General features: G+C 33.5%; 1 protein-coding gene across 3 annotated transcripts; it reads left to right on the plus strand.

Moving 5' to 3' along the window:
- The first annotated feature begins 6825 nt into the window (after positions 1-6825).
- On the plus strand, positions 6826-15747 carry LOC127252582 (leucine-rich repeat receptor protein kinase HPCA1-like). Of its 3 annotated transcripts, none has more exons than XM_051276818.1 (19): positions 6826-7043; positions 7707-7824; positions 7904-7975; positions 8135-8209; positions 8325-8396; positions 8975-9124; positions 9220-9294; positions 9516-9587; positions 9670-9741; positions 9825-9893; positions 10031-10105; positions 10191-10262; positions 10402-10539; positions 13232-13710; positions 13810-13956; positions 14048-14184; positions 14402-14621; positions 14740-14975; positions 15084-15747. In XM_051276818.1, exons 1-19 carry the CDS (start codon positions 6959-6961, stop codon positions 15555-15557), a joined length of 2838 nt encoding a protein of 945 aa, XP_051132775.1. In that variant the 5' UTR covers positions 6826-6958; the 3' UTR covers positions 15558-15747. The 3 variants fall into 3 exon arrangements, with proteins under 3 accessions (XP_051132775.1, XP_051132774.1, XP_051132776.1); XM_051276817.1 differs by having other exon boundaries at positions 6911-7043; positions 7615-7824; XM_051276819.1 differs by lacking the exons at positions 6826-7043; positions 7707-7824; positions 7904-7975 and having other exon boundaries at positions 8196-8212; positions 8323-8396.
- Positions 15748-17446: the final 1699 nt, after the last annotated feature.

A 17446-nucleotide genomic window follows, 5' to 3' on the forward strand; every position in this document is an offset into this window, starting at 1 on the left:
CGGTTACGTCCAAAATATAAAAATTATTTATTTATTTATCCAAAATATAAGACCAAAAATTATTTTTGGTCCATTCAATATATCATTATCAATTTTGTCTCGTTCAAAATAGTTTTATCAATTTGGTCTCACTCAAATGAAAACTTATAAATTTTAGTCTAAGATGGTTAATTGGGATTGAACACGGCCGTGTTGGCTCGAACACCGCCGTGTTGAATGACTCAGAAGGTGATTGGGCCTCCCATACAACCAAGACTTCTGAATACGGTCGTGTTCTTATCCGTGTTCTGAACACAACTATATTCATGTTCATGTTCCTACCCATGTTAACTAGGGATAACATACCATACCGTACCGAAAATACCGGTCGATACCGATACCGTACCGAATTTTTCAATATGACGAAAATACATATCGGTACCATACCGAAAGTTTCAATATAATTCGGTATATTGAAACTTTCGGTACGGTACCGGTATATACTATTTAAAGCGAAATTTTCAATTTCGGTACGATATCGGTATTTTTGGTATAAACGGTATACACCGATTATACCGAAAATATAATTTTAAATTTTAAAATAATTAAAAAAATTAATAAATATCGCTATTCTCCGACCGCAAAATTATTATGACAAAATTAATAAATTTTTAATAGTTTACATATTTTTTGTTATGATTTAAAAAAAAATATTAATAATTATTATTTATATTAATAATTAAATTATTTAATAAAACTAATATCGGTACGGTATCATACCAAAATACCGAACTTTCCGAAAATTCATACCGATACCGTACCGAAAACTTCGGTACGATATTCATATCGTACCAAAATTTTCGGTATACCAAAATGTTCGGTATTTTCGACACGATACGGTAAGATAAGTCGATATTTCGATATGTTCGGTAAATTTCTCTATCCCTAATGTTAACACAACCATATTTTAGACCATGTTTTTTTGGGTCATGTTCATATTGTATGTCATGTTAATTATTATTTTCATTTCTTTGTTAAAATTATTTAATATATATTTATAATTCAACAAAAATATTTTTTATAATTATTTCATAATATAAAAAATAATCAATTTTTAATATTTTAAAAAATATATAAAAATAACAATATATTAATATATAATTTTAATAATCATTATTATATATATTTTTAAAAATTTATATTAAATATTTTAAAATATATTTTTGAATAATAAAATTAAATTTATTATATTATAAAAAATATGAAATAATTAAAATTAAATTTAAATTTAAATTTAAATTTATTATATTATATTATTTTGATTATTTTTTATACTATTATCAAATCTAACGTAATACTATTTACTTTTTTTGTATGATGCGGATAAAACTCTTGCAATAATTTCACTCTTTCTCATTGTCTCTCTACATTCCTGTAAATTTTCTGCTTTCGACAAATGAACTCAGAGGTCCATGGCATTATAGATCTTAGGGTAAAGTGTTTTTTTTTTTTATCACGTAAGTGGAATATGTCGTAAACTAGTTCATAAGTGAAATTTTTTTGCCATTTTAGCTCTTTGGCACCGGAGACGCCCGCGTGGCTTGCCGGAGACCACGTGTCCACCAGGTCAGCGACACCTGGCGGACACGTGGATTTTATTTTATTTTTTCATTTTGTAATTTTTTTTAATTTTATTTGCCTTTTTTAATTTTTTTATTTGGTCAAATTAAAAAAAATTAAAAAATTAAAAAAAATAAAATTCACGTGTCCGCCAGGTGTCGTTAACCTGGCTGGACACGTGGCCTCCGACAAGCCACACGGGCGTCTCCTGCGCCGGAGGACTAAAACAACGAAAAATTTCTGCTTATAGAACTAGTTTGCGACATGCTCCACTTACAAGACTAAAATGATAAGAGTGTCCAGTTACGAGATTAAAAAAACAGTTTACCCTAAATTTTAATTTGCAATTTGTCTTTTTTAGCATGAGCATTACGTAGTAGAGATCCTTTGGCTGATTATGATTATCTTGTTGAATTTTCTCGGTCACCCAGAATGCCATGGTATAATAGTTAGCTAATTTACGTCACCGATGATATCTCCTCACGAATGAAGACAATGTATCGCCCTTTGCATGCAAAGCAGTTGCATTATCTTGGATGGCATTGGAAAATTCGTCATCATTCTTTTCTTGATTTGCAATGTTGATTATTTTTTGTTGATTTCTATTGGATGTATCAATTGTTATATTTAAAAACCAATTTTTAATTTAGAATTTCTCATCAGAAAAGATTGATGCATTCTCGGAAAACTCGATACGAATGCTCAGCAATATAGTATAATATATTTAGGAATATAGATGAGTAAAAAAAAATTAAAAGCAAATGACACAAATGAGTTGCAATCTATTTGAACACCAAATACATTATTTCTACAAAAATTAATGACAAAATGCAGAAAAATTAAAGATAAAAGAAAATATAATTTTGTTTTTTTTTTTTATAACGTGAGAATTCGCATCCGCTGCCCAAAAATGCACACTAGAAAAATGATTCATTCAATTTCATCCAACTTACATACAAGTGCCTTAATATTATTTTGGTAATTTTTATTTTTATTTTTTATTTTTTTACTTTTCAATATCTCTATTCTATTGCCAAGACCTTTAATGACATTTTTAGAAGCAAAACAATAAATCTTGTTAAATGATCAACTAGTCTATCATCAACATAGTTGCTTGATTATTTTCTAATTTTCATGTTTCATGTACTCTCTCTGTCACGTAACTAAATATTCATTTGCGTTTTGCATGTAGTTTTAAAAATATTAGTATTATATTTGCATATAGTAGGAATAAAGTAAAAATGACTAAAATAACTTTATTAGTATGTGTGATATAAATGTAATGACATTTGTGTAATATATTGTAAGTTGTAAGGATATTTGTAATGTTAGATAGATAGTACAGTTACTTAAAAAAAATAAATGGATACTTTGTTATGGGACGGATTAAAATGAAAAAAATAGATAATTTTTTTTTTATCGGAAATCAAGGATTTTATAAATATAAAATATAGAGATATATACAAATACGCCGGGCATCCCCGGGGAATAAAAAAACTAACCAAAAATGAGGTACTACCTCAATTGTAGCTACGCGTCCACTAACCGAATAAATAATTACAATCCAACCCAACATAAACTAATAATTACAATGCAAAAATTCTGAAGTAATCCAATGCAGAGGAATTATGGATCTGGTCCTCTTTTTCTTGCCACAGAGGTGCTTACCATTAAGAAATTTCGATAACAACAAATTTTAATTTTCTTAGAGGAAGTACTCGGTTCTAAAGAGAAATTTTCGAAAACCCCTTTTATTCCTAGCGATCCATATATAATAAACAGTAGCCGCAAAGGCAGCCTGTCTTATAAACTGGAGGCTAGGGTCTGGATCTCGATTACCTTGGAGCCAAATAAATGATTTCTGAATGGAGTCGAGATTTTGCGGGATTTTCAGCCAAGCGCATATGTCCAGCCACACTTTCGATTTAAACGAGCACTTGAAGAACATATGGTCCATGTCTTCAACACAATCCTTGCATAGAACACAAAGGGGATCAATGTCGAGGAATGACAATCGATTTTTAGTTTTCAATCGACCCCAGACAGCAAGCCATAGAATGAACTTGTGCTTGGGCAACGCTGGTGCATTCCAGATAGAACCAGCATAGTCACAAGGAGGGTCTGGAATCTTAAAGCAGTAGTATACATCCATGGAGTTTTTAGTAGGGAAGTACCAACGCGAAATACCAGCTTGTGCGCTGCTAACATCCCCTAAATGAGACAAAATCTTATCGCGAATCAGCAACAGAGATTTGAGAAAGTAAGAATCCTGTTGTTCAGCTTGTCGAGTCCAAATACTGCGCCCCTGGAAGTATTTTTTGTGCATCCACTTTACCCATAGAGACTCCTTATCGGAGGAAAATCGCCAAATATATTTAATGAAGAGAGTTTCGTTCCATTCCGGGAGAGAGCGAAGGCCAAGCCCACCTTCGGCTTTAAGTGAGCAGATAACCTTCCATGCCACAGCAGCTCCTCTACCATGCCAGAAGAAAGTCCGACACAATTTGATGATATGTTGGATGACTGTCGGAGGCATTGGGAAAATAGAAAACCAAAAACCACAAGTACCATAAATAACCGATCGAATGAGTTCTAACCGGCCAACAAAGGACAGAGAGCAGCTGCCCCAGGCCCGAATAATATTAGCAATCTTCGTGATTAATCCATCGAAGTGAGTAACCTTGGGTTTACCGGGAGCCACACAAACACCAAGGTACTTAAATGGGATTGAACCTTTAGGAAATCCAGTGGCATTAATCAAATCATCTTTTAAGAAATGGGAGGCCCCAACAACAAAGACATTAGACTTGGCAATATTAAGTTTCAAACCCGAAACTCGACCGAATTGAGTAACGCAATCAAGAAGAATTCCCACCGTATGTTCACCACCTCTAGAGAAGAGGATAATGTCATCCGCAAACGCAAGATGAGTTATTTTGAGCTCCGAACAACCTAGATGATAATTAATTTCCCTAGCATGACTTTGTTATGGGACGAAGAGAGTATTATTGATTGAATTTGAGTTGAATCATCGTTTTTATTGAACTTGAAATCTTTAAATAAGCCATATTGTGAGATTAATTTGTATATTAGACGGAATGCTAACAAGATCACGTTGAATAGGCTCAAATTGATTTTACCTGATGAATTATAATTTTTTGAAATCGACCTGCTTTTGTTGATAAATTTTTGTATTAGTACAAAATGGGCACATGTATACTTTCAATTAAGACTCAAATTTGATAGTTTTTTTTTCTTTAGATTTTTTTTTTTTTTTTTTTTTTTTTTTTTTTTTTTTTTTTTTAATTTCAAACTATTCACCCTCTATAATTTTTAATAAAAGGGTAAACTGTTTTTTTAGTCCCGTAACTGGACCTTCTTATTATTTTAATCTCGTAAGTGGAGCATGTCACAAACTAGTCCCATAAGTGAAAAATTTTCGCTGTTTTAGTCCTCTGGCATCGGAGATGCCCGCGTGGCTCGCCGGAGGTGACATGTCCGCCAGGTGTCGCTGACCTGGCGGACACGTGAATTTTTTAATTTTTTTTTATTTTTTTGATTTTTTTTAAAACTTATTTTTAATTTTTTTTAATTTTATTTTTATTTTTTTATTTGGTTCAATTAAAAAAAAAATAAAATAAAATAAAATAAATAAATCCACATGTCCGCCAGGTGTCGCTGACCTGGCGGACACGTCATCTCCGGTGAGCCACGCGGGCGTCTCCGGCGTCGGAGAACTAAAACAACGAAAATTTTTCACTTATGGAACTAGTTTGCGACATGTTTCACTTACGGAACTAAAATGATAAGGGGTCGGGACTAAAAAAACAGTTTACCCTTAATAAAAATATATTATTTTTTCACAAAATATAATTTTAAAATAATGAGTATATAATATATTAATTTTTTTTTAACAATATATATATTTTTAAAGAAACAAACTCTTATTTATTATTCACCTTTCATCCAATCCAAAATTATACATTTTAACATTTTTATTCGTCTAAACACAAACATATATTTTATTATTTTTAGTAGGTATGCCTTTATTATACATTATAAATCCTTTTAAATTTAAATCTATTTACATCAATAATTCAAATACTATTACATAAACTTATACAAGAGGAAGAAAGCTTTTATACCAGAAAAACAAAAAAAAAAAAACCTATTAATTAATAATTATTTAAAATACAATATTTTAAAAAAATTATATATTATCTTTCAAGATGAAAGAAATATTTTATTAATTTTTCTTTCATATGAAATTATATAATTGTACGGGCAGTCTAATAATCCGAAACCAGACTAGTTTACAAATATTGTTACTGTAGCCCGATCGAGACCATCCATCCGGGACTATTTCAATTCTGTCCAGCCCGGGGCTGAACCGGACCGGACCGGACTGGCCGCCAAGGCTACCTGAAAACTCACGCGCGCTTTTACTATTTTCCCGTTGAAACTTGAACGTTACGTTTAATTTTGTCACTTAGTATTTTTGTGTTGCTGTTGCTGTTGACAGTGGCCATTTTGGCTCCTCCATCTCCATCTCCATCTTCGATTCAAAGTCTTTCTTCCCGAGTCTAGACTTGCACCTAGCTGTGCTATAATTGCGTGCCATTGAAAGCTGGATCAGAAAGGGACCCCAAAGTATTGATGATTCCTCCTAAATATCTCATCCCGAATTAAATACGGTTTCAACTAACCATCTGCAACTTGGGGCATTGTTAGTGTACCCCTAATCAATGCATATTTTCTGTGAGTTTCTCGATTTATTTATTCATTTATGTCTTGAAACGGTAATTTGATTGATTGATTGATTGACCGATTGACTGGCTAATCTTCTGCTGTAACTATCTTAGGGCGGCGAATCTTCGATTTCATAATTTTGCGCCTGCAATACTGTTTTGCATTTGATTCTAAGCTTTTGTTGAGTTTTCAAATGAATGCTTTGTACAGATTTGAGTGATAAGGACCGCTGTGCTTATTATATTTAGCTTTTAATAATTCGTGTAATTCCAGTTGGTCATGTAGCTGGGCTTAGGACAACGAGTCATAATTGAATGTTAGAGAAGACTGTATCCAAGTGCAGTCAATTCACGTTAGTACTAAGGAATTTGCAAGTAAAAATTGGTCTCACGTTGCTATCAGAAACTGTTAAAAAACATTGTGGATGAATTTGCAGTGGAGAGAGACGACAGCCTGCTTTTAACTATCTAAGTAGTTGGATATAAGCAAATGGTGTGCTTTAGGTAGACTTTTTGAGGTTTCTCCTCTGGTAGTTTCATGAAGTACTTTCTCTTCTTTTGGGCTTAGATTTATGTAGTGTTTGATTAAAGGTTCCAGACAAGGTTGAGCTATGATGACTTGGAGGGTTTACCTCTTTCTGCTGGTTTCTTTAATCCAACTTTTTGGCATTACAGGATTCACAAACAACGATGATTGTAAGTCAGAGGTTCTTACTAGTTTTCAGTCTGGTTTGGTCTGAATTTTTTTTTTTATTTTTTTTTATAAGGGGAATTCATAGTTAAATCAGCTTTCCAAAAGAGGTATGCATTTATTCTTGTGTTTCAATCATACAAAAAAGGACCTGGAACTACTGCTGGTTCTACAAATTTGGTGTGTAGTCTCGGTCTTCTTAAATTTTTTTAGAGGGATCATCGTGCCTGTGTACAGAGGCTGCAGGGCAAGTAAAACATACTAAATGTGAGAAGTGGTTTCTGTTGTCTTTTTGATGGGGAGCTGCAAGAACAGATCTAAGCTTATGGGACTTAGCAGCTTAATTAGCAGTTCTAAGTGTCAAGTTTGCTTTGCTTGTTTGTCCTTGCACTTCATTATTGATATTTTCCTTTTTGATCTTCCAATCCTTTATTTATGTTTCTCGGCATACTAGTTCATGTAGTTCCTCTTCTTCCACAAAAATAAAATCTGGTATTCTCTTTATTAGAATTTCCAGATGCATTTTTTTGCTTAAACTTCCTCCCAGCTTTTAAAAACCGGATTTTCTATCTGAAGTATGTGCAGTCATCCTCTTGAGAAAGGTCTGGACAGTATCTTCATGTATAGGCTTGCAAACTTGATACATTTATGCTCGGAATCAAATGCAGTTGTTGCTTTAAAGTCTCTAAAAGATGAGTGGCGTAATGCACCTCCAAGTTGGAAAAGTGACGATCCTTGTGGAAAATGGGATGGAATCAGCTGCAACAACAGTCGTGTTATTTCCATGTAAATTTGTACAAACAAAAACAGCTAGTTATGCATTACTGCTCTTGTGCATCTACTCACTTAATATATGTGTTATCAGCACATTGGCAAGCAACAACTTGCAAGGTCACCTATCATCGGATGTCTCAGGATTAACTGAATTGCAGGTTCTGTAAGTTTCTATTCATTCCCCACTCCGTGGCCTATGATGTGTTGTGAATGCTTGACCTTCTGAGCATCATTTCTTAATCTGTGTTTATTTTTTATAAGAATCACATATCTATTTATTTGCTCTATAATGTGTAGGACTCATTAAAGCTTCTCCTTGTAGGGACCTGTCCTATAACAAAGAGCTGACTGGATCACTTCCTCCGTCACTTGGAAACTTGAAGAACCTGAAGAGCTTGTGAGGAAATATTATAAGTTTATAGCATAATCAGTGACCGATTCTAGTTAGCTATTAAGTATTTCATATTAATACTTCTACAAGTTTAATTGAATTGCCATTGTGTGCATTACAGAATTCTTGTTGGCTGTGGATTTACTGGAAAAATTCCGGCATCTCTTGGATCTTTAGAACAATTGGCTATTTTGTAAGTATTTCATGTTATACTGTTGAAATTATTGTAAGTATATAAGTGAGGTGGTCAATTAATATGGTTTTTAAAGCGGAGAACTCTGTGTTTAAAGATCCTTTCGACTGCCATTCATATATGAAAATGTTTCAGGTGCAAGAGTTGACAAAAAAGAATAGCATATCCATGCGAAGAAGTGTGTTAGATGAATTAAAAAGTAGATAAATATAAAATGATATGTTTCGATTAATTAAAGCCTTTAGGATAATCAATCACCAAAATTATATTTGAAGGAGCATTGCTGAAGCTGTTGGTTGTTTTAAACATACAGTTAGGCTTCGAAGATTTACCTAGTTCATTTATGTGAGTCAGGTGCTTCAGAGTGATATAGATAGGTAAAATGTTCAAATTGTGCAAATCGAACTGCAGATCTAGCAGGGAAGATTGAGATGGATTATATTAGAATGTTTATTACTTTCTATTGCATTGCCACAGAGTCTGATTATAATACATACACTATTCAATCCAACACATTGTTTGGGAAAATTTTATTTTGGTGGATCACATATCTGATTCATTGTTCCATGCATATCAAGGTCTCTGAATTTAAACAAATTCATTGGTGAGATACCACCAGAACTTGGCAATTTATCAAATCTTAAATGGCTGGATTTGGCTGATAACCAGCTCAGTGGAAGTATCCCTGTCTCGCCTGGTCTTGATTCTCTTCTCCACACAAAGCACTTGTATGTATTCACTCTTACATTCATATCAAGTTGTGGTAAATTCTGCATGGGTAACACTGATATTTATTCACTTCATTCCTTTTGGCATTATGCAGCCACTTAGGGAAGAATCAACTGTCTGGTGAAATACCACCCCAGCTGTTGAGCTCAGATATGTCTCTTATCCATCTGTAAGCACCTCTCTCAATATGTGTCTGTAATCCAGAAAAAGTGGAGGAAAATATTATTTCCATTTTTTTGGCAAATACTCTTCGCTAATAATGGAACAAAAAAGTGAAGCAGAAGTGCTTTTTCTTGCTATTCCAAACATTGCCTTAATGAAATGTTGATCCTAACTATCCGCCATGATGTGTCCATATTAGCTCTATGGTAATGGTTTTTATTCAAACAGGCTTCTGGACAACAATCAGCTCACTGGAAGCATCCCTTCCACACTGGGGCTTGTGCAATCTCTGGAGGTTGTGTAAGTAACAGCACACCAGAAGTCTCATTTTAACATATTCCCAATGGAATCTTTAGCTAAGTGTGCTTTGTTTATGTGATAGACGGCTTGATCGGAACTCTTTAAGTGAGCACGTTCCCAAAAGTTTGAACAACCTCACCTCTGTCCAGGAACTGTAAGTATACTGAGATTAATTCATTTGATGAATGCAACATCTGGTGGTGAAGTTTATACATGAATACTGATTGAAATTTTCAGGCACTTAGAAAATAATCGCTTGACGGGACCTTTACCCAATCTAACTGGCATGGATGCTCTCTATTATGTGTAAGTCTGTAATTGTTGAACCCTACTGTAGGTAGGAAGTAGTAGATCTTGATCTCTCCCTGGACAACTGAGCATTCTTCAAACCTATAACAGAACATCCACGTTTTCCTGATACCGTTGGACTGACTATTTTGCAGGGACATGAGCAACAATTCGTTTGATTTAACAGAAGTTCCCCCATGGTTTTCAACTTTGCAGTCTTTGACTTCATTGTAAGTTTTGTTGCAGTTTCTTTTTTCTTTATATCTGCATCTGTGAACCAATCAAAATGTTGATACTTAGATACTGAAATGACAGGATAATTGAAAAGGCAAATATTCAAGGGGAGCTTCCACCTGCTTTATTCACCCTTTCTCAATTGCAAACAGTGTAAATAAATTCTGATCATGCATAGCATAGTCAATATAAAGCATGTTAGGAACATGAGCACACAAGCTCATAAACACCTTTAGTTTTTGGTCTCTATTTTTCAATAATAAATTGAATTTTTATTTCCTCCCTTCGTCAGCGATCTAAAGAACAATCAAATCAATGGAACATTGGACATTGGTTCCAGCTATGGCAGCAGCCTTCATCTCATTGATCTACAAAACAATCGTATAGATGCATTTCTTCAAAGAGGAGGTGGTTATACAGCGCAGATAGTGTAAGTTGTTCTTCAATTTGAAGCATTTCCTGCACTATTTTATTTCCAAACTCATTCCATATATTGTGATTTATATTGTTTTCTCTTTTTTACTTGAGAAAAATGTCCCAACAACATCGTTGTACTAACAATCTATGCTGAGATTCCTCTCAAGTTACGACTCTTGTAGGATCCATGATCGAAACATCACAGCTTGCTGCTATGGCACATAATCAAATTATCATTTGTTTTTTTCACTAAAATTGGTCAATGTATAATTTTTGGCATATATACATGTTCTTTATTTTATTCTTCTTTTCTTATTTAAACTGGATATTAACGTTTCATATGTGTGAGAAATTTCATTTGTGCATACGAGCACATTAACTTTTTTTTCTGGAGAGAACTCGAATTGTTGAAAATATATTTTATGTGGCTACATCCTTATTAGATTAAGCTTTTCAAGACTACCTTGCTTTTATGTCTGGAGAGAAAAAAAAAATGTATATTATGTAATGATATGCATAGAGTACAAAGTATAGTTTGAGAGATTGTGCAAACTATAGAAGCAGTTGGAGCTCTAGTAATCGAAACTATTGCTAGAAAGAAATTTCCTCACCACCCCAGGCACCATATTTAGCAAGGAAGTTGACAGGTTCATTAGCACTTCTAGGAGTATGATGGAAAATACTAACAGGCATTTGGTAATGGATTAACAAAACCTATTAAGATCATAATTACAGTTCCACAAAGCTGATGCACACACCTTAAATCTCACCGAAGGCATATTTTGAGTGGCACTTAACGAGGATCTTAGGGAGTGGCCCTAATTGTTCACTAAGTAGGCAATCTAATACTTGAACTACTGCTAGAGCCTACCTTCAAAGAGTAGCAGTAGTTACATTGATTTTACGACTCTTTGGAAAGTTTTAATCAAAGAATACCATACCAAGCTCTTCCCTCTTCTTCCCTAATTCCTTCCTAGCATTACTAGACCATATTAATCTAATGATTAGCTGCCTAATATTTCTTAGTATTAAAACTTTTAATCTAACTCAAGCCATCATACAAGTTCATGAAAGTTAATGGTATGCAAATATCTAAAAACTCTAGTAACAAAATCAGTGATACATAATTGCATTTCTTGTCTTATAAAATTTGGCTAACAATAATGATTAGCTGCCTAATATTTCTTAGTATTAAAACTTTTAGTGGTTTGCATACATGGTGATAGACCATCAGAGAACAAATGTAACATCCAATGTTATAATGTTGTCAATTGTTCGCAGAATTGATATGCAAATAAATATAAAGTGATGTATTCTTTATTAGTTTTAGCTTTAAAGTGAGATGATCATTCATGGAATCAGACAACACTTGAGTTAGGCGACTCGCAAAAAGTGTCACTGCTCATCCCCCAAGGAGTGGTGACATTATTATGATCACAATTGTTACTGTATGCCTAAAACAGAGGATGCCATAAAGTATACATATTATTGATGACACCTTTTACTTATGTGGGGGAGGTTTGGGAGGAATGAAATAAAGCACATATGCTCTAGAGGATTGAGATTTCTGTATGATCATTAGTTTGTGGTAGAGAGTCATTAGTTTGTGGTAGAGAGCCTATGAGGTGTGCATTTGATAGGAGACTTTCACCACTTGTCCATGTTAAGATATATCACAATGTATGCCACCTAAAGAGGGAATAAGGTTGGAACCTTGTTGCTTTTTATAATTTCTGACACTAGGGGGCCTACATGTAAGGTGACTCACTAGCCACATTCTCTCGACATTAGAAGTGGCACAATATTGTATTAGAATCACTAATCATAGTAGGACTAATGTGAGGGTGCTCGTGGAATGTCTCCATGCAGCTCAACATTGAGTATGATTGGCACACTCATGGGCTGTAGTTTTATCTGAGAGTTGGGTAATCTCATCAACACAAAGGAGACCACAGGACACACACACCATGACATATGTAGATTTGAGAGTGACTGGAAGGTGTAATGTAACAACAAGAAGCCATCCTATGACACGCCCTTTCATGTTGTAACTGATGCTCCTTGGGGAAACACTTACTGTAGCACTGGGGGATCTTACTTGATAGGATATTTCTGGGCTAATAACAGGTCAATCTGTTGGAAAATTCGAGGTGAAAAAAGAAAAAAGATAATTTTGAGAGTTCTATATGTTGATGTATATAGTATATTATGAATCTGCTTGAATCTTGTGTAATGTTGACTTAGTTATGTGTCACTTAATAGAAATCATTGTAAATTAAACTATTTCACCATGGGAATCAATGGCATAAAGCAACTACAGTTTTTTTGTAGTACTCAACATATAAGAAAATTTTAAAAACCTTGATTAGAGTATTCATGCTAATAAGGTGCATATTTTTTCTTTTTCGGAAGTCAACAAGAAACAAGTTTAAAGTTGAGCATAATTTTTTTGAGTAGGAAGTTTTCCAAGTTGAATGTGAGTGAGACTGAAAAGGATTTGGGGTTGATATGTGGCCATCCTATGATCATATAACATCCTAAAAATCACAGCATGGGTATCGGGGTATCAATTTTGTGAGAGTAGTCTATGTTCATCTAGTACCTGTGTTAAGGTTGGTTGTTAAGTGTTTTACTTCAATTTTTAATCTATGAAGTGATGTAGTTATGTTGAACTTCCTCTTCATGTGCCTTTGTTTTATTAACAGACTTGTCGACAATCCGGTATGTGATGGAGAAGGAACACCGAGTTACTGCTCCCCCCATCAGTTGTCTGATTCCTCTTACTCAACACCTATGAGGAATTGCATACCTCCTTCCTGTCGTTCAAGTAAAATATCTAGTCCAACCTGCCAATGTGCATATCCTTACTCAGGAAACATCTTCTTTCGTTCTCCTTCCTTCTCAAGCTATGGAAACAAAAGCCTATTTGAATCTCTAGAGAAGGAAATGATGAAGACATTCAGCTCTCATGGCCAACCTGTGGATTCAGTTTATCTAAGTAATCCCACAAAGAACAGCGACGGCAATCTGGAACTGAACGTTCGAGTGTTTCCATCTGGCCAAGATTATTTCAATCGATCAGGGATTTCTGGCATTGGATTTATTCTAAGCAATCAAACTTTTAAGCCCCCTCATGGATTTGGTCCCTTTTACTTTGTGGCCAACATTTATCCTTACTTTGAAGGTAACTTAACTTAGCTTGCATGAACAACTTTATAAAAAAGCACGATAATCGACCACTTCTGACCCCGAAATTCATGGACTTGTATGTCGCCGAATGTAGGATCAAGAAAGTCTTCAAATGTGGGCTTAATTATTGGAACATCAGTCGGTGGCTTTGTTCTTGTGGTGTTAGTAGTTCTTGCAGGAGTTTACGGATTCCGTCAGAAGAAAAGAGCTGAAACAGCTACAAAGAAGAGCAATCCTTTCGGTATTGTAGATTGTTCAGTTCCAACAGATTTATTTGAATTTGAGATTATTATTATTATTTCTAACATACAGGACTCTCTTCTTATTTGCAGCAACCTGGGATTCAAATAGCAATAGTGGCGGTGTTCCACAGTTAAAAGGGGCCAGATCTTTCTCGTTTCATGAACTTAAAAAATGCACAAAAAACTTCTCTGACGACAATGATATTGGATCTGGTGGCTATGGCAAGGTTCATTGCTGCATCACTTCTTGTTTTCTGAGCTGACCCTTTTGTTTACTTTTGTTTTTTACTTATTGTGGGAAGATTCACAAAAAAGTTTCGATATTGGTTACATGGTATATAGAACAGAAACACAAATAGAAATTCTTAGTTCTCTTTAGTTCCCAGACAATTAATCCATCAATTGAACATTTTATTTGTGTTTGGGCAATTAATATTGCCTCAGGTATACAGAGCAGCTCTTCCTAATGGACAACTGGTGGCCATTAAAAGAGCTCAGCAAGGATCAATGCAGGGAGCACTGGAGTTCAAAACTGAGATTGAGCTTCTCTCAAGGGTCCATCACAAAAATGTCGTCAGCCTTGTCGGTTTTTGTTTCGATCAGGGTGAACAGATGCTGATCTACGAGTATATCCCAAATGGCACATTGAAGGAAAGCCTTATAGGTACTCATAAATCATAATCTTTGAACAAAACAATTTCAGCTCAACAAAAAAATAAGAATACAGCAATTAGTCCTATAATCATTGCTCATTAGTAAAACTACATACATTGGTTTTGCAGGGAGGTCTGGAATAAGGCTGGATTGGATTCGAAGGCTTCGCATAGCTCTCGGTGTAGCCCGGGGGGTGCAATATCTGCATGACCTGGCAAACCCCCCTATCATACACAGGGATATAAAGTCGAACAACATCTTGTTGGACGAGCGCTTGAATGCCAAAGTCGCCGATTTTGGCCTCTCCAAGTCAATGCTCGACTCTGAAAAAGATCACGTAACCACTCAAGTTAAAGGCACCATGGTCAGTACTAGACTTTGGAACTCTTCCAATCGAATATACATCGAATCATTTACTTGTGAAACAACTATTAATAACAATTCATTTCTAAAAAACAAAAAATAAAAACAGGGGTACTTGGATCCTGAGTATTACATGACGCAGCAGCTGACAGAAAAGAGCGACGTGTACAGCTTCGGAGTATTGCTATTGGAGCTCTTGACGGCGAGAAGTCCGATAGAAAAAGGGAAATACATCGTGCGGGAAGTGAAGGAAGCAATGGACAAGGGCAAGGATATGTACAACCTCGAGATGATTCTTGACCCGATAGTTGTGAGCAATCCGGCGCCAGGAACTGTCGAGAGGTTTGTTGATCTAGCGCTGAAGTGCGTGGAGGACTCGGGCATTAACAGGCCAACGATGAGTGAAGTGGCGAAGGAGATAGAGAGCATCATGGAGTTCGCGGGGCTGAATCCTAATGCTGAATCTTCGTCGACCTCTAACAGCTATGAGGAGGCACCCAAACCTGTCCGGCACCCGTATAGTAATGAAAGCTTGTTTAGCCACAGCGGATCGTATCCGGAATCCGTCGTCGAGCCGAAGTAGAATCTGCTGCATGCATGCATGGGGTGTGTTTACTTGCTAAAGCCTTCTTCTTCTTCTTCTTGTTATACAGAATGTTGTGTGTGTATTCTCAGAAGTTTAGGATTTCATGACTTGTTTTCTTACTCTCTCCATTTGTGTTGATTGTTGAAAAATTTATTTTTATTATAAGTGAAGAAGGATTCTTCTCTAAGGGCATCTCCAATCCAATTTTTTTTTTAATTTTAATTTTAATTTTTTTTTTATTTTTAAATTTATTTTTTATTTTTCTAAATTAAAAAAAAATTATTTTAAATTATAAAAATAAAAACTTGTTTAAAATAATAGAAAAAATTGAATATTTAAAAAATAACAGTGAAAATTAGAGTTATGGTTGAGTAAAATTACTGCAGCATATTAAAGTTAAAACTGTTGATGAGTCGGAGATGACCTAAACATGGAGAATTGGTATTGTTGTTTTCTTATTTAGTTTGTAGGCCATTATTGTTTGAGTAGAGGTTTATTTCGATCGTAGCTGGAAAAAAATAATTCTTGTCTAAAGGGGAAGAATCAATGTCAAGGAGAACTGTCTTATTTTCTTTAAACTTAAGTGATAATTACGGGTGTGTTTGTTTGGTGGTTTAGATTTTGAGTTGGGATTTGAATAGTAAAAATTTTGAATTTGAATAGTTGTATGATACGATATAAATAGGATTTGATGTGATGTTTTGAATGTAAAATTGATTTTTAGTATAATATAAAAAATAAAAAATAAGTGTTTGATTCGATGTTTTTGGAGGAAAAAATGAAATGAATAGTAGAAATCCACCAAAATCTTTCAAACAAACACACCCGTAGTGGATTTACATCATCTTATTGTTGACAAAAAAGAATAAAAAATTAATAATAATAATAATAATAATAAGAAAAATAATAAAATAATGACGACTATATATCTATTGTTGTCAATTAAAAAAAAAAAAATCAATAACAAAAAATATATATTAAGTATGTTCACCTTATAATCTTTTATGATAGTATGATTTTTTGATAAAATATTTCAAATATATATAATATAGAATTTGTTGGTTTAGTATATATTTTTTTTTAATTTTTTAATATAAAAAATAGAAAATATAAAAAATTTATATTGAAGGTTAACTTTTATGGAAAGACTAAATATATATTAAAAATTTTATCGAAAAAAAATTATTAGCCAAACAAACTCATATAATAATAATAATAATATAATAATAATAATAATAATAGTAATAATAAAAAGAAGAAGAAAAAGAAATGACTATCATATATCTATTGTTGTCATTAAAAATAATCAATAAGAGAAAATATATATTAGAGTGTGCTCACCCAATAATTTTTTTAGTGATATAATTTTTTTTGATAAAATATTTAAAAATATAGAATACATATTCATATAATATAAATAGTATATATTATATTCACTCAAAAAACAAAATAATGTTCCATTTCTAACATTAAAAAAAATACAAAATGAAAAAACTTCAATTTCAATAAAAAAATAATAATTACAATTTGATTATTATTATTATATTTTAAAATAAAAGGAATGAAATTATGATTGATAAGTTGTCTATTATAAATAAATTATATATAAATTTAGCCTGAAAAAAAGGCATAATATCCTGAAGAATAGAGTATAAACTAAGAAATTTGATTCCCTTTGTAACTTTGTCTTAATAAAGCCTCCTTGCATAAAGTATCATATTATGACTTTGATCATTAAATTTTTATTAATTTTCAATAATATCTCCGGATTATATTTTCTTTGATTTCTTTTACTATTTTCTCTGTTAGAAATATGATCCAAAACATTATCGATGACAAAATTAAAGACAAAAAATTTAAAGGACATGTGGTTAGGTGACTTCGTC

Source organism: Andrographis paniculata, unplaced genomic scaffold, assembly GCF_009805555.1.
Source record: "Andrographis paniculata isolate CXL003 unplaced genomic scaffold, ASM980555v1 Contig46END, whole genome shotgun sequence".
Taxonomy (NCBI): Eukaryota; Viridiplantae; Streptophyta; class Magnoliopsida; order Lamiales; family Acanthaceae; genus Andrographis; species Andrographis paniculata.